The sequence below is a fragment of the Lampetra planeri genome, chromosome 5 (genome assembly GCF_965212315.1).
Source record: "Lampetra planeri chromosome 5, kcLamPlan1.2.h2, whole genome shotgun sequence".
Classification (NCBI taxonomy): domain Eukaryota; kingdom Metazoa; phylum Chordata; class Hyperoartia; order Petromyzontiformes; family Petromyzontidae; genus Lampetra; species Lampetra planeri.
The window spans coordinates 6,733,320-6,759,408 of NC_136111.1; the positions used below are offsets into that span (position 1 = coordinate 6,733,320).

At 45.3% G+C, this 26,089-nt stretch overlaps 2 protein-coding genes across 2 annotated transcripts in view; one reads left to right on the top strand and one right to left on the bottom strand.

Moving 5' to 3' along the window:
* Positions 1 to 20,030: 20,030 nt before the first annotated feature.
* On the bottom strand, positions 20,031 to 22,575 carry LOC144719202 (thialysine N-epsilon-acetyltransferase-like). The gene is made up of 2 exons (XM_078595096.1): positions 21,401 to 22,575; positions 20,031 to 20,255 (listed from the first exon to the last, which is right to left on the bottom strand). The coding sequence occupies exons 1-2, from the start codon at positions 21,966 to 21,968 to the stop codon at positions 20,230 to 20,232; spliced, it is 594 nt and encodes a 197-aa protein (XP_078451222.1). The 5' UTR covers positions 21,969 to 22,575; the 3' UTR covers positions 20,031 to 20,229.
* Positions 22,576 to 24,715: 2,140 nt separating this feature from the next.
* The window catches only part of LOC144718750 (centrosomal protein of 112 kDa-like), a 43,684-nt gene continuing 42,310 nt past the window's right edge, over positions 24,716 to 26,089 (top strand). The window contains exon 1 of the mRNA XM_078594250.1: positions 24,716 to 24,988. The gene's annotated coding sequence lies outside the window, so the exon portion shown is untranslated. The remainder of the gene's footprint in view (positions 24,989 to 26,089) is intronic.

The window sequence follows — 26,089 nt, forward strand, 5'->3', positions numbered from 1 at the left end:
AAGTGTGCTGCTCCGCGCTGATGGATTTCCCTTGAGACACTCTGTGGACCTTCCTTTGGCCTCTTACCAGCAAATCGTTCATCTTTTAGGAGAACTACTCAACATCACAATGCTAAAAGCCTCGGGCTACGCCACCGGCCTGCGTTTTCAAATTCATAACTAAGTGGCATTCGTATTTCCACGTCTAACGCCGTCAGAACCGCGGCACTTTGTCGCCGATTCAATGGGAATCGCAGACTCAAGCCAAGTCCATCTGTCTACACTCAGTGTGCGATACGAACCCGCTGAGTGATCCGACGCCGTGGCTGGGTGTAGAAAGGCTTGTTCCGAGTGTCCGTCTTAACTTCAGCCAATAACCTATTTTTGAAAAAAGTGCACACGTGCTTAGCAAATATTCTTGCCCTGTATTTACCCAGAAAAAAAAAGCCTCAGTCTGATGATCCTTTTTTTAAAGGAGGGTTGTACATTGGGATGTTTGGTTAATTCCGTTAATGAGAGTTTGGCATGTGGGCAACAATGTTGTCAGATGGTGAATGCTATTTCCAATTACGTCCATGCCTTCATTTCTACCAATCAAATGTTCGGAAGATATATTCTGATGTCGCTGCGAATAGCATTGGTGAGAGTGTATCTCCTTGCCTGACTTCTCATTTCGATTGCGTTCTTCATGCAATCTCAGTGTAGCTGTTCCATCTTGATGACTTGCTTTCATAATTGTTAAAATGTGTCTTTGTTAAGTCATTGGTTTGTGTGTCAGTGTTTGGTTGAGTCAAATGCCCTTTCGCTGTCTACAAAAGCCATGTTTAGTGCACATTTTATTTAACGCATTTTTCCGAGAATCTGAGTGATAGTATGTGGTAATTGCAATACAAATATTTTCTAAATCCACTTGATTGCGTGGTTGGTTGCCCTCTAATTTGCCAGTTCTCTATAATGTTTGTGAAAAATGCATTAAGTGTGAGCCTAACAGATCAATTGTATCCCCCTATTTGAATAGAAGAATTTAGACATTGTTCCATGACTGAAGTATTTGCTTTCTTTATAACCCTTGAGTATATGAGGCCGCAAAATATGATCCAACAGCTGGTCCCACTTCTTTGATGATGTCCACACTTATTACGTCTGGTCTAGGTGCGATCCCATTTTTCAGACAATTTACTTTCCGCAATCTGTTGGTTCACTTCAAATGTTTTTGTTCCACATGACCGTATTTTACTTAGTCGATTTCTAAGCGTGCACCTCCACTCATCTGTGCACACTTTGTAAATTGTGTTCTATTTTTGTTGTGAATGTCTATGGTTATGATCCGAAGCTAGTTACATCTACAGATGAAATGCGCCTTACAAATGTAAATTCGTATTATAATTATTCTTATTGCTCGTGCCAATTAAAAACATGTCTTCTTTAGGCACATTGCTATTTACTTTTCCTCATGAAATATATCATCACCATCAGCCATGATCAAACCTCCGCTGGATGAAGGCCTCCCCAAGCCATGATCATCTCTCACACCAGCTGAATTCATCACTCCATTTCCCCAGTTGCCATCTTCTCAGGCACATTCCATCCCTTGGCAGCCACTCCATCATTTGTCTTCACAATTCGTCCATCGTTCCTTCTTGTGACACGCACTCACCAATATACAAAAGTAACATTGTTCCTTCTTTCTGACAAAAGTACAACTCGATGCATTTATCGTGAGTTTAAAAAGCAATCAATACACCCCGAGTTAAAATTTTGCAGAGTTTGTAAACGAGAACACATTTTCAATCCGAAGTACCAAGAAATGCACACACGTTTCAACGGTGGTATATGAAAACAATACTCTTTGGTTCTTTCGGTAAAGTTACATAGGTATAAAATAATTAACGACGTTTCGGGCGCAACACAAGCGTCCGTCATCAGGTGGGAAAGCGTTGCTTTGCTTTTATTTTATACCTACGTGACTTTACCGAAAGAACCAAAGAGTATGGATTCCTGCAGTCACGAAAGCTTCAAATCAAGATTGAAAACAATATTTTTTTATTTTACCAGGTAAAGGCCTACTGAGCTATGTAGCTATTTTTGCAGAAGGGATCCGGCCACAAATTATAGCCCGACGAAGTGGCTTACCACGTTGAAATTTATAGCAGAAAATACTCTAAACACATGTTGCTTACAAACTTGCGAATCGCTTGGCTTGTCCGGTTATGAAAGTTTCGTTAAGAAACAAACACCACCAATCAGTTTGTTTGTCTTTCACCTCATCTCAGTTCCTGAAAATCGGCCGAAGTTCCAACGGGCAGCTTGCCTCACTACCTCCCATGAGCACGGTTGGCCGCGTACGGTGCGAAAAAAGTTCAACGTACGGTGCGAAAAAAAATCAACGCACGGTACAGCACACGTGGCCTGTCGCCGTCGGCGACTCGTGTTTGCGCTCCCCTCGCCTCGCCAGGTGTCTTCCGGCCATTTACACCGCGGCCCATGACCTGGGAACGCTTTTTTTTGTCAGAGAGATGCCAGGGGCCGTACACGTTGTGTGTTTGTCGAAAGAATACCAGTAACTACTCCCCCCTCCCCACCCCGATCCATTACCGAGGCATTCACACTCGCTGAATTTCGGATGCAGTGTAAACAGAACATCACAAGCTGCGGTTTGGCAGCGGTGTTTGCCTGAGCGCTATCTGAATGTGAATTGGACACGAGGCGCGTTGAGCACACAGAGAGACACACACACACGTGTACACACGTGCAAACAAAGATCCCCCGTATAGCCTTAGCAGATTGTTGGTAGAATTGCTGTCAGTGAGCACCTATGAAGTCCCGCACGGCACACGAGGGGGTGGGTGGCCAGCACCACGCCCGGCCGCGTTTGTCTCCCCAGTGGCGATGTTTACACACTGCACCGGGTATTCATTTGAGGCTGAGTCGACCTAGGGGAGTGCCCAAGACCGGTTCAGATAATCGCCACCGATGATGGCCGTGAGCGGGAATCGATCTCGGGTCGCCGGGTTCGTATCACGGCGCGCTAAGCTCCCCACAGTACGTGTACACACGGACAGACACACACACACACACAGGCGCAAAGCACAAACATCAGGACACATCCATACGAAGAATGCCTCGCAATAGCGGGAGAGGGGAGAGCTTCATGTACACGCATTGAACTTGAGTGTTTGTTGCTCGTGAGACCGGGAGATCGATTATCGATGCTCGGTCGCCGCGTTGATGGCATCCGTCCGTGGATTTCTCACTGGACAGAGTTGGGGGGGGGGGCACGTGAAGGCTGCTGTCATCTTCAACTCCGTTGTATTTGAGCGGTGCGTTACTAAGGCAGCTGACAAACAACAGGATTTTTTTAGTGTCCTGGGTAAAACTTGCGTATACATTTGTTTTTTCTCTCCCAGAATGGCTACCTGAAAAAGAGCATGGGAATCCTCAATTGATTTTATCCACGGATGGGATTTGAACTTAAGTCATCGAGTTCATAGCGTCATTGCACGAACCACCGCACCGCCAGTGCCCGTACGTGTGTATGTGTGAAAAGAGAAAGATCCCCCGTATAGCCTTTAACAGACCTTTGGAGTAAGTGCTGTTAGCGAGCACCTATGAAGGCTGGCACTGCACACGAGGGGGCGGGTGGTCAAAACCGTGCCTGGCCGCCTTTGTCTCCACAGTGCTGTTTACACACCGCGCCAGGTACTCATTTGAGGATGAGTCGACCTAGGGGAGGCCCAGGACTGGTTCAGATGTCCGACAACGATGTTGACCATGAGCGGGAGTCGAACTCGGGTCACCAGATTCGTAGCACAGTGTACTAACCACCACATTACCGCCTACACATACATACAGAACACAAAGACAGACAAATAAACACCCACGCATGCACGCGCACACCACTCCAGACACAACTAATGGCTCCATCAACAAACTGTAAAGTCATTCAAGTGGTGTTGTCTGTGTCCTGGAGTTCAACGGGCAAAGTACAATAGAGTGGTGTTTAAACAAAGCAAGATATGCTTGAGCTCAGGAAGCCGATGTTTAAGGAGATATGTTACATATCAGTAAGGGAAAGGAGCAGGAATGAGTCTCAGCTGAAGTTACTGACATTATCGAGAAGGCAAAGAGAGGCAACAGATCGTTTGGGCTTGTGTTGAGAATAAAAGATGCAACTCGAAGGGCTATGCTACCGTTGTTTAGTTTGGTGTCATTCCCCCGCACATCCGATTGGCACGGTTGGGTACGTACGGTGCGAATGATGTTCAACATACATACGACAGGGAGTAGAGGGAGGCCTAGGGTGAGATGGAACGATACGGTGGAAGGATATGATGAGGTTAGTGGATGTGACTGGAGAAGAGGCACCATAATAGATTTCACTGGGCATATGGAGAAAGAAAATGCGGTCCACGCAACCACCCCCCGAGCAGTGATGGAACTTTTGGCGTTTGAGAAAGCATTGTGCGTAAGACATCGTAATATGCGTAACGCGGTTGCTTTCGCGCTTTCTCGGTTGGAAAAGGCTCCTTGTCAAAGTAGATACCGTGATGTTATAACCTTACACAGGGTTACATTTTCCTTCAACAACAAATGGCAGCCGATATGTTTCAACTTTTGGCAATCGAGACAAAGCAAATAAGCAGTGTAACATTCAGATTAATAGCTTCTGATATTTTTGGGGGGATTTCAACAGTTGACCCATGTGAATGGTCCTCATTCCTGAATGTAGTTGTTTTTGTTGTCTGGCACGACAGTGTTGAGCCTTTGAAACCTCACACCCAAAGACTGCATCTGACTTGCGTTTTTTCTGTGATCCGCGTGTCTGCCCTGCTGCCTCTCAAATGTCTAAGCTATCGATATTTTGTGAAAAAAGAGAATCATTGGTGTTCATCCATATTTGTTGTTATTAGAACAAACACATTTGCCATCCTGAATTCGCTCAATCTCATCAGATCTCTGAAGATAAGCGGGGGGTTGGGTTTTGCACGAGCTGTCATGAGAGTATTGTAGCAAACTCCAGAACTATAAGGGTGCTGGTAAAAGTTTGTAATCAGCAACAAAACTATTTTATTCAGGGGCGCATTCTTCAAGTAAAAAGGGTGTGAGAAGGCCGATGATGAGAGACATTGACATGACTACGCGAGTCCCGAGCGCTATGGCGAGCAGAGCCACGGGGCAAATTTGCCCAGACGCAGCAGCGCCAAACAAGGGCACGGGCGTCTGAAAATGAAGGGATGAAAGAGCTGGAAGTTTTTGCCGCCACAGGCGTTGAGCGTGAGCCGTAGAGAATCTCCGGGCGCACTTACCACCGACTTCTCGTCGGTTCCGGGAGCAGAGCTCGCTCGCCTCTGGGCCCTTGCCACGGCAGAATTCCTCACGACAGTATTCCGTCGTTATTTGCGAGGGATACGTTCTGGAGATGCCCGTGAAAAGGAAATTTCAGGGATAATGATATTGGGCGACGAAAACCGAGATGAAGAAAAATTAATTACCTTGGATAAATACGTATAATAAGCTATACATGGAATGTATCATAACACGGAAAATTGGTTGTAATAATGAAAGTAATTACAAATAAATATATAAGATTAAATAATTGTTTATAAACGAACTTCCCTTTATCTCATTTCAATCTCTCTCATTATTTTATCTCATCACCTTATTTCTCTCTCTCTCTCTCTCGCTGTCTGTCGATGTAGTCGTGTAGACTCCCAGATGCGATTCGCGGATAGCCAAATATCGCGGATAGCAAGTTCGTGAATAACGAGGGAATGTTGTACTTGACAACTGGCTCACCGGACAAATGTCAAGGAAGAGTGCACGTTGGAGAATTTTGCCCACAAATCGGCTGATAGAATAAATCGCCCGTTCGAATATTTGTTTAGCTTCACCGGGTTATTGAAATAGTCGGTTTCGACTGTACTCTGAACATTCGCCTTCTTGTGTTTTACCATCTGACTCGAAATGATGCCGTCGATTGGTTAATCAAATATTTTCGACGTCGCTAGAGCCCCACGGTCCCGCGTGCTGGGATTATGACTCACTTTTTTGTCTTCGAAAAATTGTCCTATATATGTTTTGGTAAAAAACACAAAATTGTCTGGAAATTTTACGAGATAGATAAAAATGTGAAGATGGATTTTTAGCCATACCACCCCCTCCTCCTCCACTTTCACTCATCTACATTGACCAGCATGGTGAAGTATACTCTGTTGGTTCTTTTGGTAAAGTCACGGAGGTAGAAAAAAAAATAGTGATATATTATTTTTTTATTTTATTTTATTTTTTCTCCCTACGTGGCTTTACTGAAAGAACCAATGAGTATGGATTCCTGCAGTCACGAAAACTTCAAATCAATGGTGAAGTATGGTCAAACAGGCCTAATGACTAACATGGCATAGGGAGTCCTTCATCCAGCAGTAAATTCACAAAGAGCTGTATATTATTATGATTATTAAATGCATTTAATATGTTTAGGTCGAAACAAACTACACGTAATGGATCCCATAGATTCGCAGACAGTCACAATCAGGACGCTACTGTAAAAACAACGCATCAATCATAGCACGCGGTACCATTAGTGGGACCATTCAAAGGAAACAATTGGGTTTTGCAAAATGCCAAAATTACTCAACTTATACAAATAAATGTTGTTTCAAGTATTGCTTAGGTATTCTTCCCGACTTCTCAGTGAGAGCCCCGTGATAGATGTGTGTGCTCCAGGCTCAAGGAGGTATTTTAAATTGTGTCCACTCATTGAATTATGCGCACAGCGCTGGCAGTCGTTCTGTTGCAATCTTCTCTGTTAACATTATCTCATTATCAATCTCCTTGTCAAAGCACCGCGACACATTAGCAGCGCACTAAAAGGCCCCGGTGCGCGCAGTCTGTGTTCGTTACTCAGCAGCGGCGATTACAAAAAAAACCTCAACACATAAAATATTAGATTTTTCTATCTGACACACTTTATTACCGATGCAGTGGGTTTTTTTCTTTATTTCTTTTTTTCTCCTGAGAGTGCACTTACCGGTTGTACCAAATCACAGCGTGATTTGCTTAGGCCAGTCTGCGTTGTAACACAATCGCCACGATGGCGCTGCGTGAGCCGCAGTTAATTGAGGAAACCGCTTTTTAAGTAATTCGTCACATTCTTCAACGTAGATTTGCTTTAAAATTAGCGCACATTGGAGTGGAAAGAAAGTACTTTCTTTCATTCATTACACTTGGCATCTCGTGCCAAATTAAACGAGGGGCTATCGCATTTCAAAAAAACGTTACTTTTTTGTTCCTAGAAACCCAAATTAAACTTTATAACACCGTTCACGGCCGGCAACGGAGCGCAGCAATGCTCTCTTCGTCGAGCTGTTAACGTATTGCATTACTTTCGCGATCGTGGGGTTATTTTTTTTTATTGAGCCTCGCGGATTCGTAAAAATTCTCTGTAGGTAAGAGCGGCGTGGTGGCAAAAGAGGCAACAACGCTCGGCTATAGGAGGAGGATTTTAACACAGGAAACGGTGTTTTTGGGTGGTCTTGATTTTATAAATAACACGGCTGACCTCGGAGAACAGCGGTTGGTGGTCAGGAACATCTCGTCGTGTGGCCAAACAACCACCGTTGGTCCTTTTGATCAGCGTGGCCCGTGAGGGGTCAGGGTTTGGGGAAGGAGGAGGGGGGGGTTGCAAGGTTCGCTGGGGTTTTTAAGAGGCGGCTAAATGCCTTTTCCAGCTGCCACCAGGCCCCCGTGCTCATATTTCCGCGGCAACACATTACTCAGGTCCCAGCGAGTGACATCGCCCCGCCGATCGCCCCATGAGAGTTGTGCTCACGAGTTAGTCACAGATAGAGTAACCCTTGAACGACTCATTTCCAAAAAGCGCGCACACGCTCGCATAAGTTCGCAACACGCACACGAAAAATAAATGTACTCGCCACGACTGGAACAATAATACGGATCACCAAAGTAAATATGCGGCGAGTCAGTTTTTTTATTATTCATTTTCACAAAGAGTTGGCATATTTAACAAAAACAAATTGCACTGGCCGAGTATTCTGGAAAAGTTAATTATGCACAACATTTATATTTGATAAATTACACATTTAAAAATGCCCACTGGATTACAACAAAATGCTCGTCTGAGCTATGACATGACTAATGAATTGTGAAGTGTTTGAAAATATTTACCGTGCCCAATGCATGCACAGTATCTATGAAAATATATATTCTTTAATATAATGTTTCAACGTTGACCCTTAACATAAATGCATTAATTCTGTTTTATGACTCAATGTGTTTAAGCTTTCAGTCGCGGGATATTGTCTCGATTAAAAATTGATTACAGGTTGACTCTGGCGTATTCATGCACATAGAGTTAGTTCATCTGAAGGGAAAAACAATTAATCTTTTCACAGGCAACTTGGCAAACTTCGTTTGGCTCCATGCACCCGTAGCACGTTTTGAGCAAGCTGTGGCCAGTTACACGTTTTCCAATGTTAACTCTTACGTTATGGCTGAAAGCATCCAAAAAACATCGAATAGTTCCACAAAATGTTGGCTTAATTATGAAAAAATAAATACCAACACACCGATTGGTCTGAAGAACAACATTTTTAATCGGTGCATATTACCTGCTCTCACATGTGAGTGACACAGATGGAAACTGACAAATTAATTGGGGAAAAAAGCTTAAAAGTGCGCAAAGAGGCACGGAGAGATGCATACTTGAAATTACACCGAGAGACGGAGATGTGGAACACATGGCAGCAGGGAATAAACACAAATTAGATACATCATATCGACTGTTCAGGGAAATAAGTTAGCGTGGGCCCGGCACATTGCTAGAAGGGGTGAAATTCGATGGGCGAGACTGGTGACAAAATGGCAGCCAAACGAGCGAAAGATGCCCGCCACAGAGATGGAACAGTGATCACGGCTCTTATTCGGGAGGGAGACGTGGTGCGTGGCATCGCAAGAAGAATCGGAATCTTTAGTCAACCTAGAAGAATCTGATGAGCTACGAAGCTCTTCTTCACAGATGTCCAGATGAGTGCACGATAGAGAAAAGGTAAGCAAGTCGCTAAAAATAAATATGACGTATATAAGTGTAGTGACATAGAATGAGTCACTAGAGTATGTAGCATGGGATGCTCGGAGAGAGAGGAGGATAATAGGTACAGCAGCCCGGTCTGCCAGTGAGACACGTGGGCAAAGTCTGGAACCTTCTGATGAGAGCCAGAAGAGGGCGTGGCCGAAGGCGGAGCCTGGCCACGCCAGGGAGGATAAAAGGGAGGCTCCGACACTCAGTCGGGGCTGTCGTCTGGCAAAGGAACTCGTCGTGCTGCCGCCGTCCTCGTCTTCACCTCCTCGGCGTCGTTGGTCGGGTAGCGTACGGACCTGTGTAGTTATCCCCTGTGGCTATATGGACCGGAATAAATGGGTGTGCCGCCAACTCTTGGTGTCTCTAGATTGATACACTGCATAAGTACAAATTGCACAAGACTTTGAGGGATGGCAACATTGCGAGGAGGAGGCCTTCGTCCAATAGTGGAGAGACAGTGGCTGATGGTAAGGTCATGGCGGGGTTGAATGCAACGATTGATAACTTTCTTCTTTCGACAATTTTTACGTTCCTTTGTAGAATCTTAGTTTTCCAAAATCACTCCAACCTGCTCTCGCTCGCCGCCTCATTTCGGTATCAGAAGCTTGATTTATACTGGAGGAATCCGATGAGCTATGAAGCTCCTTTTCACATGTCCAGTTGCGGCAGGTCAGAAAGTTAAATTTTTCTCATTTTGATCCCAGGTTTGCCATCAGTAATTGCCTTAGGCAATTGCACAGAAACAAGACAGACATGTCCAGCATAATTTATGCAGATATATACCCTACTGAGGTCAGAATAATACTTGAATGCACACAAACAACAATACAAAACTTACAAGATGCCTAAATGCGAGACACCTCTCAAGGCGCTGTACAAATAGGGAACACGTGACTATGCAGAGAGTTTGAAGATGGGTATGTTTTGTTGTTTGTATTTAAAATAGAAAATAACAGACCTGAGAGCGAAATGAGACGGATTTCGGGTACGAGTGCATGTGAAGATATTGCATCAAGCGAGAGAGAGAGAGAGAGTAGAGGGAGTAGAGACGGTCAGCCAGTGGCAGAGAGTAATAGGGACGTTTGTGAGCCTGGGCTTGTACAGGGAGAAGCGCCTGCAGCAGTGGGGACTGCCAGGGGAAGGCAATTCCATACAGCGGAAACACGCCGCAGTAGTTTCAATATGAAACTCCACGACCATTATCGTTGCTAATCTACTCTAATGCCAAAGTAATAAGACCCCTAATTCTAGATTTGAAGCTTTCGTGACTGCAAGGATTCATACTCTTAGTTTTTTCGGTAAAGTCACGTAGGTAGAAAATGAAATTTAAATTAATAAAAATAAAATAATAAAAATCACGACGTTTCGGAGGCAACACAAGTCTCCGTCATCAGGTGGGACCGTCACAGCCAGATTTGCTGCATCAAATCTGGCTGTGACGGTCCCACCTGATGACGGAGACTTGTGTTGCCTCCGTGATTTTTATTATTTTATTTTTTATTAATTTTAATTTCATTTTTTACCTACGTGACTTTACCGAAAAAACTCAGAGTATAATAAGACCCCTGTGGTGGAGTCGCTGGAGTGGTCTCTGGGTCTAGACTGCCTCCATGTGGCAGACGCTAGAGTCCGAGGCAAACGTCACTCACGAGGGAGGAGATTCTCCGCCGCACGCCCGACCATCGCACGTTCACCTGAAACGCAACGACGTTCGGCAGGTGCGCGCGCGCGTGCACTTCCCCGCAGCGCTTAACAGCAGCGAAAGTGCGCATGCACGTATGTGGAACTTCTTTCGCACCGTACGTAGCCAACCGTGCTAATCGAAGGTGCTGTCGATTTGTTGTCATGAGTCAGAGGTCAGGTCAAGGGGTCACATCATGGCCAATGCTTGTTGATGCCTTCGCCGTTTATTCGAGATATGGCGCTGGTCCCCGCGACAGATTGTAAGTATATAATTGTATAATTGTATCGGTCGCATGCACAAGGCGCGGCGAGCTAGACGGATTGACGCATCACAAGACTGTGCGGGAGTTTTGCGACGATACGGGGAGGCCTTCACCCAGCAGAGGATATACAATAACTGATGACGACGGCGATAACGGATCAGAGTTGGTATGTGATTATATGAATCTGTTGACTTAAAATGCTTCGTGAACTTAGGATGCCGCGCATTGATTGCGTGCTCAGCTCGGGCACAGGTGCTGTAGGTGACTGGACATCCCCAACATTTTTGTACATGGCTGAGAGACACCCGTGTGTTTCACCCAAGGTCAAAATGAAACATACGGTATGTTCGATACGGTTTTCCCATACTGCCGATGGTAATTAATGATGCCACTCACTCTCGTCGAGATCTGTTAGCATTCGCAAAGTCCGGGTCACCGTGCGTCTCTAATCTAACCATTCACTCAGAGGACAACTTTTTAAAGTTGTGGGTGTCCTACTAGTCTCTGATACTCGGCAGTTAGAGCGCTGATCAATCTGTAACTCTGTAAGGTTGTACCTTCTAACAAGGGCCGTTTCTCCCATCAGCGCAAACCTGGCGACTGTTGCTGCTGATACTTTTGGTGTGCAGTGGCCACAGGGGGCCTGTGAGTGACTCTCTGGGCCCCATTGACACATTTCAAAGGTGGCCCTGGGGGGTCCGTTTTAGTTACTCCCGATGGGGGCTCCAAGAGATCCTGAGAGCACTCCTTGTTTACCAAACCAGTGAGGGTAAGTGAGACGATGAGTAAAGCTGTGGGAACGTGGAAGCCAATTTGTGACCTTCGACTCATTTAAGGACATTGTCCTTCGGACAAAATAATGATAAACGGATCAAATTTCATCACATCTGAAGAAGTGTCGCAGGCTTTAGCCTGCTTACCTAATTCTCAAGTCTATAAGACTGTCCGGAAAGTAAGATGCATCACAAAATGTCTACAAATGGTGTCAAAAAAGTTATACAAATCTGGTCACACGCAAAAACACCTGCAGGATTATAAGACGAACGAGCAACTTTTTTCTTTCAAGTACAGGAGAGGCGGGGGGGGGGGATCTTATATAATCAGGAGAATACGATAGTACTGGGACGAGTGTGATTACCAGGGCTTGCCGGGTGCCATAGGTGTAGGGCGGCAGGGTGTTGTCAGGAGATGGCAGTGCTGAGTTTCACCCTCTTGCACGTGTGGTGAATTCTCTCTGGGTTCTTTCTTTTCGCGTGCAGCAGGAAAAAAAACTCTCGTTAATAATACAACGAATGAGACATTGTGACTCAGTGAGGCTTTCCCGAATTCATAATTGGCCTTGAATACTTGAAATTGAAAGTTTTAGGAGTAAAAAATGTATGAAAATTGAAATGAATTAATGTTTTTTCGTAAGATGGCTTTTCATGCCTTGAATTGTGGCTTTAAAGAGAAAAGGCTGTACTCAGCATGTTATGATTCATAGATTCATCTATTAAAGTCGATTATAATGCTCATGACGTGTGCATCGTATTGTGTGAAATGTATTAGTTATTTGTGAGCAATTCCACAATCCCATGGTGGAGGCCAGTTCCCTCCATAGGATGACCATTGTTAACTTACTCCAATATTATGCTAACATTATCAAGCCATAAGTATGATAGCCTGACCCTGACCAGGAGTTGAACTCGCAGCCTTCACGGTTGTGAGTTAAGTGTTCTAACAACAGCGCCGCCTGGTCAGATATATTGTTTATTCTCAAATCGTCCAATTGAACATGTTTAAATACATTCAAACATGCGCGGGTAATTATCGTAGACTTTCGCCTGTGATCCAGGCAAACAACCCATAAAGAGAGAGGGGTGAAAGTGAAATTTAAAATAAAAACCATGACGTAATTAGAATAATTACCAGCTCAAACGCAATACGCCGAGCAAAATGATTCAACCTGCCCAGTATATGCGTCGTGTATGAGTGCGTGCACAGCGTTTTAACTGGGTGATGCATGTCAGCGAGTGTCTGATGAGTGGGGAGCGGTCGTGTGGTGGTTAGCGTGCTGAGCTATGAACCCCACGACCCGAGTTCGATTCCCGCTCACGGCCAACACCAGTGACGATTATTTGAACCTATCCTAGACCTCCCATAGGTTGACTCAGCCTCAAATGAGCATCTAGTGCAGTGTGTAGTAAACATCGCCACTAGGGAGATAAAGGTGGTCGGGCGTGGTGCTGGCCACCCACCCCCTCGTGAACCGGTCCGGCCCTCATAAGTGCTCGCTAACAGCACTTGACCCAACAGTCCGTTAAGGCTATACGGGGGATCTTTGTATTTGATCTGGAACATTATTGAAAGAAAACAGCCCCTCTGAACTTTGAAGTATCTTTTTTTACTTTTAAGTGTAATTGCCGTCGAGTGGTAGGGAATAATTGACCACGCGGGCCCATTTCGTGACAGAAATAATAGTGACTTTAGTTTACCAACGATTTTCGGAAGGGGGAAACTTTACAGCAGGCACGAGAGCCCAATTCAAGCAAAGTGGGAGGTCAGCCCAAGGGTTCCCCTGAGCAAGGCCTTGAATGAGTATTGGATAATGACGCTTTGGCTGACAAGATGTAAGTCTATAGGTCTCTATAGAAGACTACATAGGTCTACGAAAATGTATGTAAGTCTATACAGATATACACACAAGTATATGTGAAATTTCGATTGAAAGCTTTCGTGACTGTAGGGATTCATCTTCTTGGTTCTTTCGGTAAAGTCAAGTAGACTTTACCGAAAGAACCAAGAAGAAGTATATGTGAGTTATTGGGTCTCTCTGGTATTTATGTAAGTTTATTGGCCGTTATGTAAGGGCAGTGGATGGTGACTCGAGAAGAGGTACAGAATAGAAGTTCATTGAAACGTAAAAACCCGAGCAGCAAAAATGGGACTTTCTGGTTTCCAAGAAAACGTTTTCTTTTATTACGGTTGCTGAGCACAGCCCCAAAGACCCAACGCCAAGTGGCCAGTAACAAAGAGCACCATTGGAGGTGTCATAAATGAGAGTCCATATAAAAGCCGATTGATGTAACATTTGAATACGAAAGCGAAAAAGTGGCACTTTTCACAAACGCTGGCTGCATTGAAGCTCGGGGGTTGTTGGATGTCCCCCCATTGGCTGTGCGATGTCACTCCACCGCTCACACACACCCCGGCAGCGTACTGACCCCGGGATCAGTTGCTCCCCGAGGTCAATCGGCTTGGGTCTCAAATAAACAAGACGGTAATTACGCTTCGTGCTAGCCGGGCTCTCGTGTCCCCACTCCCAGCACCCCCCCCCCCGCCCACTCCTCCCCCCGGTCGCCCTTCATCCCACTGCCACCTGACGTCGCCGCGAGACGCACGCATGCACGCCAGCCCCGCGCAAGGCATCCTCTTCACAGGATTCAGTGCTGTTTGTTGCTGGTCGCTTGGCATTTTAGGTCACGTGGGGGTCTGTGGTTAGCGGCTGTGATTTAATGTATATGAATCAGGATGAGGTTCAGAGGGATCGTATATCTATGGAACAATAAATGAGGCAATTTGGCAAGCCGTCTTAAAACAGCAGTAGCAACAACCGGGCAGGTCAAAGACGGAGGTTGACGTTTTGTTTGCAAAACAAGGATTACGTAAACAAACAACCACGAATTTTTTTACGTGAGCAACGTTTATTCTCGTGGTCGCCACCGAAAGTTTCCCACGTGGTAGGTATAGTGTGTGTCGAAGGAATATCAGGATAAATTGATTTTCATAATGAAAGTTTTTTTGTTTATCTAAATGTAACTTTCATTATATTATGGTTGAACACTATGTACTTCCCAGGAGTGTCTGTGTAATGGGGCACACACTCCTGATTAGACTCACAGAAGTGGAAACCATCCTTGGGTCTGCACATGGTCAAACAAATTCTACTGCACAATGTTGGTCCAATCGGTCATTAATTTGGTGATTAATATGGATTTCTATATATTTTTGTAATGAACTAGACCATTGTTATTACTCTTTAATGGATTGCGATAATAACTGTTGGTTCCTCTTGCTGTGACAATCTTGATTTTTCACAATTTTATTTAAAAATGTGTTATTTTCTTAACATTGCGGCGAATGCTAGCGCCTCTGGTGGCTGTAGTGGTCACGTGGACGTACGATATACCGGGTAGCCCAAAAGTCAAGACAACATAGGGTTATTGTATTTATTTTAACAACGCACATAGGGTTATTTCATATAATTTTCATAAATGTTCAAACTGACTGCCTTTAACATTAATGCATGCACGTAAATAGAGAAAACGATGGCTGGTGGTCAAGGGCAAACGATCGAATGACAGCCAAAGGAGGAAGCATACCCAAGAGAACTTCCTCTGTGGAGATGGATCAATTCAATCAGCTGGGATGCAGGAGCTAGATAGATTGCTGCATTAAGAGACCGTGAGCAGCAACGGGTAGATCATGCTTCATGATGATACTGATGGTGAAGATGTGTCTGGGGTTGCCAGACTTAAACGTCTATCCTAACGCATGCGGAAGGTTCTAAGGTTATGTAGGAAATCGCATTTAGCCCATTTGTCCCTTGGAGAGCCAGTGGCCAGAAAATATTCAATCTCTGTGCCTCGATGCTTTTTTTGATGTTGCTCAAAACCGAAAGCAACAGATACTCGTTTTTTAAAATAATAATTTTGAACTCACAGTTGATTGAATCTCTCGTTGAAAGTGGATCCCGGCCGGATTAAAAAGTTCAAAATGCCGATCAGCTCAAAGTGCACAATCTGTCAGTGGTCCTAGGCACACGACGGAGCTGGATTAAACTACCTTTGAAATGTTAGGACAAATACGACGAGATGGAGCGTAGCAAAGGGGTCAGATCGAGATGGCTCCCTAGGGAGAAGAGGGGCACTTTAAAGACGATCTGATAACGTGTCACCTCTCTGCACCATTCATTCTGGCTTTCAAAACATCTGCTGCTTCTTTCATCTTTCGGTCTCGATAAATAACTTCCAGACTATCCCACGCCCTGTATCACTAACCCGTGCAAAATGTCATTATGCGCACGTGTCAGTAGGAATTTTTTGATTATTTCTTTTTTGCCTCATCTGATTCTGATTTTCATCAAACCCATTTATATGATGGCTCGTGTGAATTCCGCAGCCAGAATAATTTGCTTTGTGTGTCGAAGCTGTATTAAAATTCAGGAACTTCATGAGATTGCAGATGACAAATGTTCCGATTTTTATGCGGAACACACTTGCAGGTTATTTCTGTATGTGTCTGTGCTGTGTAGTTTTATACATGCAATGGTCTACATCCACCCCACGATTACATGCAAATTTTCACGATTTAGAGTCACGACCTAGCAGTTGATGATTAATAGTATATTTGTTCTTGTTCATACTGTATAATATATACAGGGTGCTTCAAAAATGTTTTAACACTTGAGAATTTGCAACAATACCCCAAGAAATATGCCTCCGGGCTCTGGAGACCACCTGGAGAAGATTCCAGGCAATGTGTTGACAATGATGGCGAACAAGTGTAGACTCTTTGACTTTTTGAAGCTAATAACATTTACATTTGTTATCAAGTTGCAGTGTATATCCGTTCTTTTTCCATTAAAAACGAGAGTCCCGTTTAAGTGTTAAAAAATGTTTGAAGCACCCTGTATCTTTCTTTCCTGACTGATATGCTCCGATTAATATTATTCCATATTGTTTATTCCATTATCCTAAAGGTAACATTTACACACGATCTGCATACCATTTTTCACAAAACCGAAAAACATAACCAAATATTACACAAACGCACAATTCGATGCAACTGTTGTCATCATGAGATATAACATAAGCGATGATTGTTTGCATGTGTGTAGCAATTTAAGTCCGCGTAATGTGTTGAAAATTGCTAAGTGAACTTGGAAGACTGGTGCAGTAAAAGTGGGGGCCGCCCCCACATCTAGACCACCATTGTTGTGTTGATCACCCCCCTCCCCCTCCTTCCATGCCCGCAATAAAAGCAAAGCGATTTAAAAATGAATAGGATGCTCGTGTATGTTATTCTATTTGGTAGATTTTTTGTTTGGGTACGTTCTTTCCCCCCCCCCTCCTCCCTTGCCTTCCCTTCTCCTAAAAATACCATGCTCCCATACGTTAGTAGAGCAGTGAGCTCACCTATCTCCCTTTCTCCTGCCCTGTGAGCACCTGGCCTCGGGCTTTCATCCGCGGAATATGTGCCACCACTTTTTTTAATCGCTCGCACTCTTTACCGGGCTCAATATTTAAAAAAAATTATACATGACTAATATTAAAAAAAAAACATTTATGTTTCCCACCCTATATCAACACACAATTGTAACATCCAATTGTATCGAATGCATTTGATACAGTGCACCTGGCTTGGCACCTGGCTTGGCACAGGCAACGTGATGCCGTCACCGTCGCTTAGTGGCGAACGGCGGGTACTGATATATTACTGGTATTGGTCTCTTGGAGTTCTCACCTTTGGTTAAGCAAAATAAGCTTGACTTCTTGACTTGTCTAGAGGATGGATATGGATAGATTCTAAAAAGTCCAAGCCCAACAGTAGTCCCTGCCACAAACAAATACTTTTGGGGAGTTGCACTGACTGCATTGTACAATTATTGCATGTACCAACCATGGGCGATTTACAAAGAATGAACGTTAATGCTATTGGTACCAAGCGAACTCAATTATGCAACACTCAAAAATACAAAGAAATATCATAAGCATTGTACAACTCCTCCGTCTCACAAAATGGGACTTTCTTATCGCCACTTCAGGCCAACCAACTGGCCACTCTGAAACGATATATATATGTATGGGCAGTGGATGTGACCAGAGAAGAGGCATATATGACCCCACACTGCCCCCCCCACCCCCCGGTTCTGTGACAGCTCAGAGCCGGCTCCACTAAACCTGCAGGAGCAGCTTTTGCTATTTATACTGATGACAAGGGTCAAATCTCCGTGGCGACATCACCGTAGCACGGCAACTCGTGTGTAAGACAATCCTGGCAAGTTTCCATCGGCGCCAGTAAATCATCCCTCGCCGGGGTGCCGAAGCTGTCACCCCGAGTGAATTCTGCCACCCAACGAGAGTCTGCGGGAAAGGTGAACCCACCCTTGTGGCCGACCGTTGCCTCCAGTCCTGGTGCCACCCAGGGCAGCTTTGCTGCTGTGTTCCTTCATCAGCAGCAGCAGTTGTCGGCGGCGGTGGTGGTGGTGGCAGAGTCAGCAAGCCAGCTATATAATCTCATCCTTTCTCAAGTGGCAGCATGCCCGGGGTGACCAGGAAACGCACGTGCCACCGCGACTATCGAGGTGACGCCAAACTATTTTAGAGTTTTGCTCTCAGGGCACGAGCAAGAAACAGGCTCTCGGGTTATTGCACAGATGAAATGCCGTGATCATTAGTTGCTTTTAATACATTGTGATATGAGCTTTTGCATTATAGTGTAACGACCCACCGCCAGGATTTTTTTCCCATTAAACTGTAACTACTATACATGAATCCAAATAGGAATCTTTGTTAATTAGGATGTGGCTTTTCTTCAAACATTGTGGGTTGATCGTAGCTATGTTATAATGCAGTCGGCACATATTCCAAACGCAATGGACATGCGTCTTGTGAGCTATAGCGATCGTTGCAGTTGTGCCTACGGGGTATGGCGAGCCAGCGTGATGCTAGCCGAATAATGCGGTCACACAATCGCTATGGTGTCACTGGGTAGCCATGGTCATTGAACGCTATTGCCCTTGAGCGGCGTCAAGCGTGTAGCCCGTGTTATATTGATGCGTCAATGTATTCCTGACCCACACCTGGAAATGAGACCGCATTACATCAGTACTAAAATTACTCCACTGCCTTCCAATCCAATGCCAGATCACATTCAAAATCAAACTCACAATTTTCAAGCTCCTCCATGGACTTGTCTCAGTCTACCTCTCACCTTTCAGGAAATATAAAGGACAAGTTAGACATTTATATATCGTGGCTCACCACCAAAGTGAGTCGGTGTGCATGTTTTAATTCATTTGGCAATTGCATATTAAAGTTGATTTTCGATTGGCTTTCCCAGTGAGTATTTAAAATCTGATTAGACATGTTTAATCTGTCAAAATAAAAGTTTAATATTTCCAGTTATTGCCTTCGCAAACCCTTTATTCCAGCATGTATGCAGTATAAGTTGAATGAGCAATCATAAAACGATGAAAGCATAGTAAGCAAAGACATTTTTGAAAGCGTCGATGTGTGTATAAGAGTGTAGTGACACCGGGGATGTCACCGTATGGTACCGGCCCGGAAGGGTCGTGCTGTTCGATGTTCCTACATCGTGGACAGCACCGTGTGGGAGGCTGTGTGTAACACCAGCCCTAGCGGGGCTTGGCGAGCACTGGGATAGTGCGGGCACCACGCACAGCGTGTGGTGGGGGCTCCCCCGAGGGGGAGGGGGTGAGTGTCAGCCCAGGGGCAGGGTTGCCACGGGCCGTGGCACTCTGGTTGACCCCGTAGACACGTGATCCGGAATGTCCACACAGGGGGCCCCAAGTGGGGGGTCTAGTGGGTGATCACGTGTCCGGGGAGAACTCTTGAGAACGATCGAGGGGGAACGAGAATGATCAAGAAGGCGCGCGGGCCGAGGGCGGCCCCGACCGGAGAGGGATATAAGGCGGGTCCCTGAGAAGGACCGGGGTCTCTTCGTTCTACAAGTTGGAAGCTCAACATCAAGAAGCGGGAAGCTCTACGTCTCAAGCTGGAAGCGCTTCGTTCTACGATGGACCACGTGGTCGGAGACCCGAGTAAGGGTCCGACCCTTCGTGGCAGTAACTCCCCTGTATGGTGTAGTTAGCTGGGTGGTCACCACCCTAGGTTGTATCTGGTCAAGGGGCAGTTTACTCATTTGTGTTACGGTGTTACAAATAAATGTGTTGCCTCTAAAAGGAACGTCTGCGACTCAGTTGGACTCACGACAAGAGCATTCACTTTTTTATTCAGGAAATAAATCCTTAATTTATTGGAGCATAAAACAGATTGAAAAACTTAATCACAGACAGCATTAACTGGCAAAACAAGTAACTCATCGCGGTGGTGAGACGAGCTGATGGTGCCTTCTTCCGAGTAGGTGCACAGAAGCTCCTTCCCAGATAGCAGCAACACATTCTCAACATGGGCTTGGTCCACATCACAGGATAGGGTGTTCATCAACTGCTGCAAAGACAAATACAAAGATTCCCCATATATCCTCGACAGACTGTTGGGGCAAGTGCTGTTAGCGAGCACCTACGATTGCCGACGCGGCACGCGAGGGAATGGGTGGCCAACACCATGCCGGGCCGCCTTTGCTTCCCTCGTGGCAATGTTTTTAAACATCCCACTAGGTTATCGATTGAGGCTACGTTGACCTAGGGGAGGCCCAAGACCGGTTCAGACAATCGTCACTGGGAATTGAACTCGGGTCGCCGGGTTCGTAATGCAGCGCGCTAACCATTGGACTTCCGCTCCCATGGTCGACTGCTGCACACACACGTACAGACGTCCCACAACTCTCGCTCACATACATACGCAAACATTGCATTGGAATTCAACCCAAATCTCGAGTCAAATATTTGTCACTGTAAAGCGAACAAGCTATTGTTGAGTGTTAGGCATGTGATGATGCATTCATTAATCAAATATTCTGCACTGCCCAGTAAACATGCAAACCCAATCTCCTCCCTCATCTAAATTCAGGAGCAAAGCTTTCGAGACTTATGTCTGCAGAGTTTCTGTCATCCCCCCCACCGCCACCACTTATGTCGCGGGTCGTGGTCTGTACCGGGCTCCGACTGAAATATCATTAAAGAAAAACGTGCAAGACCAGCAGGGTGAAGTCAAGTCAAAGAAAACCCCCTTGACTGACATGACGTGGTGAGGCCTTTATCCAGTAGTTGATTCAGAAAGTGATTTACACTGCTGGCCACTTGACATTATGGGCCTATGCTCAGCAAGTGTGATACATGAAATAAAATTTCATACAATCAACAATGTACTTCAAAGGCAGGCATAACCTAAAATATGACCATATATACTTAAGACTTTTTGCTTAGGCTGTTTAACATGAGTTTGAAACTGTATGATTAAAAAAATACTTGGAAGTTACGACTATATATCACTTTGGTACATTTTAATGCTGTATATCAATGCAGTGATGTGACCAGATAGCAATTATGGAGTGCTTGACCATTGTTTTGTCCTAAACATATTTTGTATAACAAAGTCTAGCAAGCAATATATATTTTTACGTGTATCTACATTTAAACAAATTTCGATGTTTTGTGTTGCATATTCCTTCAATGACGTATAGCAGCAAATACCTGGAGTCATGAACACAGGGCTTGCTTGTGAGCTTGAACCAGACCCACGTGGGCTCTTTATGAGCGCCTCCATCGCACCACCATCTAAGACGTAGCAATTAATCTTCTGGGAGATCGTTACATCCTGGGCGCCAATGCTCTGGTAAAACGCCATAGCAGACTTGTTCCGGTTGTAAACGTAGAAACACACTGAGGAGCAGTTGTTCTGTGCAGCAGTCTCAGCCACCCTTTTAAGCAGCGCCTTGCCAATTCCATTGTTCCTAAACTCTGGCATAACATAGATGCTGTCCATCGTGATCGATCGCCCATTGATGGTGTCATAGGAGTAGAAATACAGACTGTAGCCCACTGTCGCTGGTTTGCCACTAGACCCGTGATTGGGAGCCATCTTCACCACCACACATTGAAAGATGGGATTCTCTCCAAAGCCGTCCCTCCGTAGGTCTTCTTCAGAAATTGTTGTCTCGTGTTGGCGACTCTCATACGTAGCCAGTTCCATGCACATCCGCCAAATTTCCTCGACATCCTCCATCACCGCCCGTTTAATTTCAAAAACGGCAGAACTCATGCTGAATTGCTGTAGCGTGCAGTGTATTATTTTGTGAATTTCTATTTCGCTTAAGTATATTTTTCCAGAACACTTTCTCAAAGGTTGCAGTGAAGTTGTTTACATGACGTTACAAATTAAACCCCTAACTAATTTATTGTGTAAAAACAGAAAATGTTCCACGTGCGGTTTCTACAGCAGGTAATCTGAACTGTGACAGTCGTGATGAAGTGTGCAAACTGGAATGTTTCTTGATACAAGTACAGCAGTGTGCCGTGTTGTATTTGTGTCCTGCGCTCACTGTGTCTCGGTCATTCCTGGCCGTGATCGTCTTCTTGGGCACAGTTGGGGGTGGTATTCAACAATAATTAACAAACAAAAAACTATAATTCTCCGGTGTGATCTTGTTGCTCTCCACGCTTGGACACAATACATCCAGGAGACTCCGTTGTTTGTAGTGAATCAGCCTCTCCAGCACACGAGTACGTGGGACCATCTGAAATGACCAAATTTGCTGTCAACTTCACGCCCCATGCCTCACTGATCAAATCCCTGCGCCACACCGTTTCTAAAATCCACAACTACATGCAAATCTGTGCGCGTTTTAACACAGAAGCCGCCGAGCGACTATTTCGAGCCCTCGGCTTTACCGATTAATAATGTAATTAAACAATACGAACTTAAAGCCACTTATTACAAAATAAAAATGTTTATCACCACTATTCCAGTCATCCGTTGATTGTTATAATTGATGACTCCCCTGTGCACTCAAACACGCCACAAATACTCGCAAAATAAAAAAAAATCTCAATTTGAAAACTAATTTCCTGCCTAAAATATTTAAAAATTCACTAACACAAAGGATGAACTTTTTATAGATTTTTTACAATCATGTCTAATAGTGTATTGTATTACATTGCCTCTGTTTTTTCTTTTTTACATTTTCTTGTTTCATTGTATGTAATGGCAGAGATTAGGGATTAATAAAGTACAACCATAACCACAATAATATAAACAGAAATCTATTTTATAGCAATATATTGGGGGGGGGGGGACATTTTGAGCATATTTGAATATATATTATAATTACAGCCTTGGTTCAAAATAAATGCATCTCTGAACTAAAACGACCAAATGTGCTGTCAACTTTACGCCCCACGCCTCACCGATCAAATCCCTGCGCACATGGGATTAATTGTAGGTTTAGAATTATTTGTACTTACACCAAAATTAACCTTTTTTAAAAACTCATCTCCAAAACCTTCATTGTAAATGTTTCTGGGTAGCACGCACTTTAGTACTAATTATTACTTTATCCTCATCAATTAATTTAGATTCGAGTCTTACTTTTAGGGTTACAAGTTATATGTTGACGGAGCTCCCTAATTCCGCGTCTCACCTGTGCCACGCCGAGCCGAAATTGAAATCGGTGCCGTAACACGCCGACCCGTTCACACGGAATCGATCACACAGAATCGAATCGATCAGTGATCAGCCCTTTTGCCCACTTCAGCAATTGTTTCTTGCTGTGGTTGTCCCACCTGATGACGGACACTTGTGTTGCGCCTGAAACGTCGTGATTTAATTTAATTTATACCTACGTGACTTTACGTATGGATCCCTGCAGTCACGAAAACTTCAAATCTAGAGTGAAGTCTTTCCTCCATCGCACCGGGTCATCAATTTAGCACTTTGTCAAAAATATGTTCAATAGAAAAAAAGAGGTTCTTATAATACTGAAGCACGAAAAGATTCACCATTTGACAAGTACATAACCACACAGGTTACACATCTAACGGGTTTTTTTTCACTTTGGAGAAATTAATTATGAATGCGAAAACGTGTTCTAGCTGCGAGACACTTACAACTATCAGTGTACTGACAAGACGCTTGAAAATGTGAAGCATTGTTTGCATTAATTTAACTAGAATATTGCGGGCCCTTAGGGCCACACCTGAGGACGCCAAAAGGCGCCAAAAGGCGTCCTCAGGCGTGGCGTGGACCAATCAGTTTAAAAGACAACGCATATATTATGGGAGTATGTTTTTTGTTTGCATTCTGACCACAAGTATTGTGGTTAATGCAAACTTGATTCCTTGTAAAAAGTTTCAGTTTGGTGTTTTAACATCTCAACACCTGTTTTGTTGGCAGAAAAAATGGGAAAACCTATTATCATGAAATAAGATCAATAAACAACGAATTAACCAACTCCCCCCAACCCCCCCACCCACCGCCGCAAACCCCCCCCGACTCCACACCCTCCCCCCCGCAACCCCCCCCGACCCCCCACCCTCCCCCCGCAACCCCCCCACCCTCCCCCCGCAACCCCCCCACCCTCCCCCCGCACCCCCCCCCGACCCCACACCCTCCCCCCGGCAAACCCCCCCCCCCACCGTCCCCCCGCACCCCCCGACCCCACATTCTCCCCCCCGACCCTCCCAGCCTCCCTTCCACCCCCCCGACCCCACACCCTCCCCCCAGCAACCCCACCCCACACCCTCCCCCCCGCAACTCCCCCACCCTCCCCCCGCACCCCCCCCGACCCCAAATTCTCCCCCCGCAACCCCCACCCTCCCCTCCGCAACCCCCCCATCCTCCCCGACCCCACACCCTCCCCCCCGCAACACCCCCCTACCTCCCCCCGCACCCCCATCCACGCGACTGTGATCGATCGCGCGCGTAGCTTTGACGCCGCTACCATGGCGACTGCGCTCACGTCTCGCGAGAGTCACGCGAGAGTCTCGCGCGCGCAAACCGGAAGAGGCGGTTCAAACGGTCGTTGGCGCGACAGCGGCGGTGGTCACGTGAGCGACGCCGCTCGTTACTTTGCAAGTTACTCCGCCAGTTACAATTCCGTTACTTCGAGTTACTCAGTCGCTTTTTAATCGTCGTTCCTCGGCTGCGAATCTGTTAGTATTCCGCCATTTACTTGTTCGTTATTTCACGGATACGAAGCTGTTGTGTGTTTTTTTCCTTTAGCCGTCTCTTTCCCTGACACTCAAGAGGCGTTACTGTCCAGCCTTCTCGAGTTGTCGCTTGAGGTAAATTGAACCAAGGAGGCTCGCTGCTCCCTCGCACGCACCCAACACCCCCCAGTCGAATCGTCGCGGCATTGTTATGACAAGCAGAGGGGGGAGGCGCAGTGCACACAAAACAACATCGTTGTACTGTACAGAACTATAAATGATGTGGTCCTCCGCGTCTTCTACACCAACCCGCCACCTACCTGCGTGAATTGTGGCCAAATAACTTCCCCCACCACCACGACGACTCCGCACGGGCTTTGTTAGCCCCCCTCTCTCATCCAGCAGTGGATTGACAGGCGATGTTACGCGTAGACTGCACCACGTACTTGCACGTTTCGCGTTGTCCTCACGCGAGTTTGAAGCTTTAGCGAGGGCAGGAGACAGACTTTCACGTTGCGGTGAAGGCGGCTTTACACCTGACATGTGAGTTGCATGCAACTTGGGTTTCTTGTAACTTGGTGGCATGTAAACTGAATCGCTTATTTCAAGCGGGTTCACACCTGAGGGATCAGTTGCACGCAACTTAATCGATGTTTTTGTGTACGTCTCTAGCAACGTCTCAGGCAATTAAGTTGCGCGATTTCAAGAGCTTATTCAGTTGCGCAACTTGATGGCTCAGGTGGCTTGCAGACGCGAACAGTTTAAGGCGCATAGACGTGAACTTGATTAACGATGGTGACGTTTGCATTTGTTACTAAAGTGTTGTAATGATTGATTTGGTCGTTACTTTAAGGTCTTTTTTTCTCTTCTCAAACAGTCGAGGAAATTCCACATTCCCATTAGAGATAGTTTCTCCATAGGATGATTCATTGGTGGCTTATTACAAAATCACAATGATTTTAGCCAACCTGAAGCTTCGAATTGTTGGATGAGTCTTTTACTGACAGGGATTATAATTGTGTTAGTTAAGTGTTCTCTACTGCTTTGCTGCCAAAATATGCACAGTAAATGTCAAATATAGGATATGTTATTGTGTCCACAACTGGCAACATTGGAATCGTCTTGCAAACTGAAAATTATTCACAAAGTCAAAAGTGTCTCCTTGTTTACTTATAAAGGTGAGGGGCCGTTCATAAATGACGTCACGCGATTTTGGCCGATTTTTGACCCCCCTCT

Bases quoted from the DNA above. Each gene is read 5' to 3' on its own strand.
- LOC144719202 (XM_078595096.1), bottom strand. From the start codon at position 21,968: ATGAGTTCTGCCGTTTTTGAAATTAAACGGGCGGTGATGGAGGATGTC. The intron at 20,256-21,400 runs GTATTTGCTGCT...TTGTCTTTGCAG, and splicing joins CCCTGTGTTCATGACTCCAG to CAGTTGATGAACACCCTATC.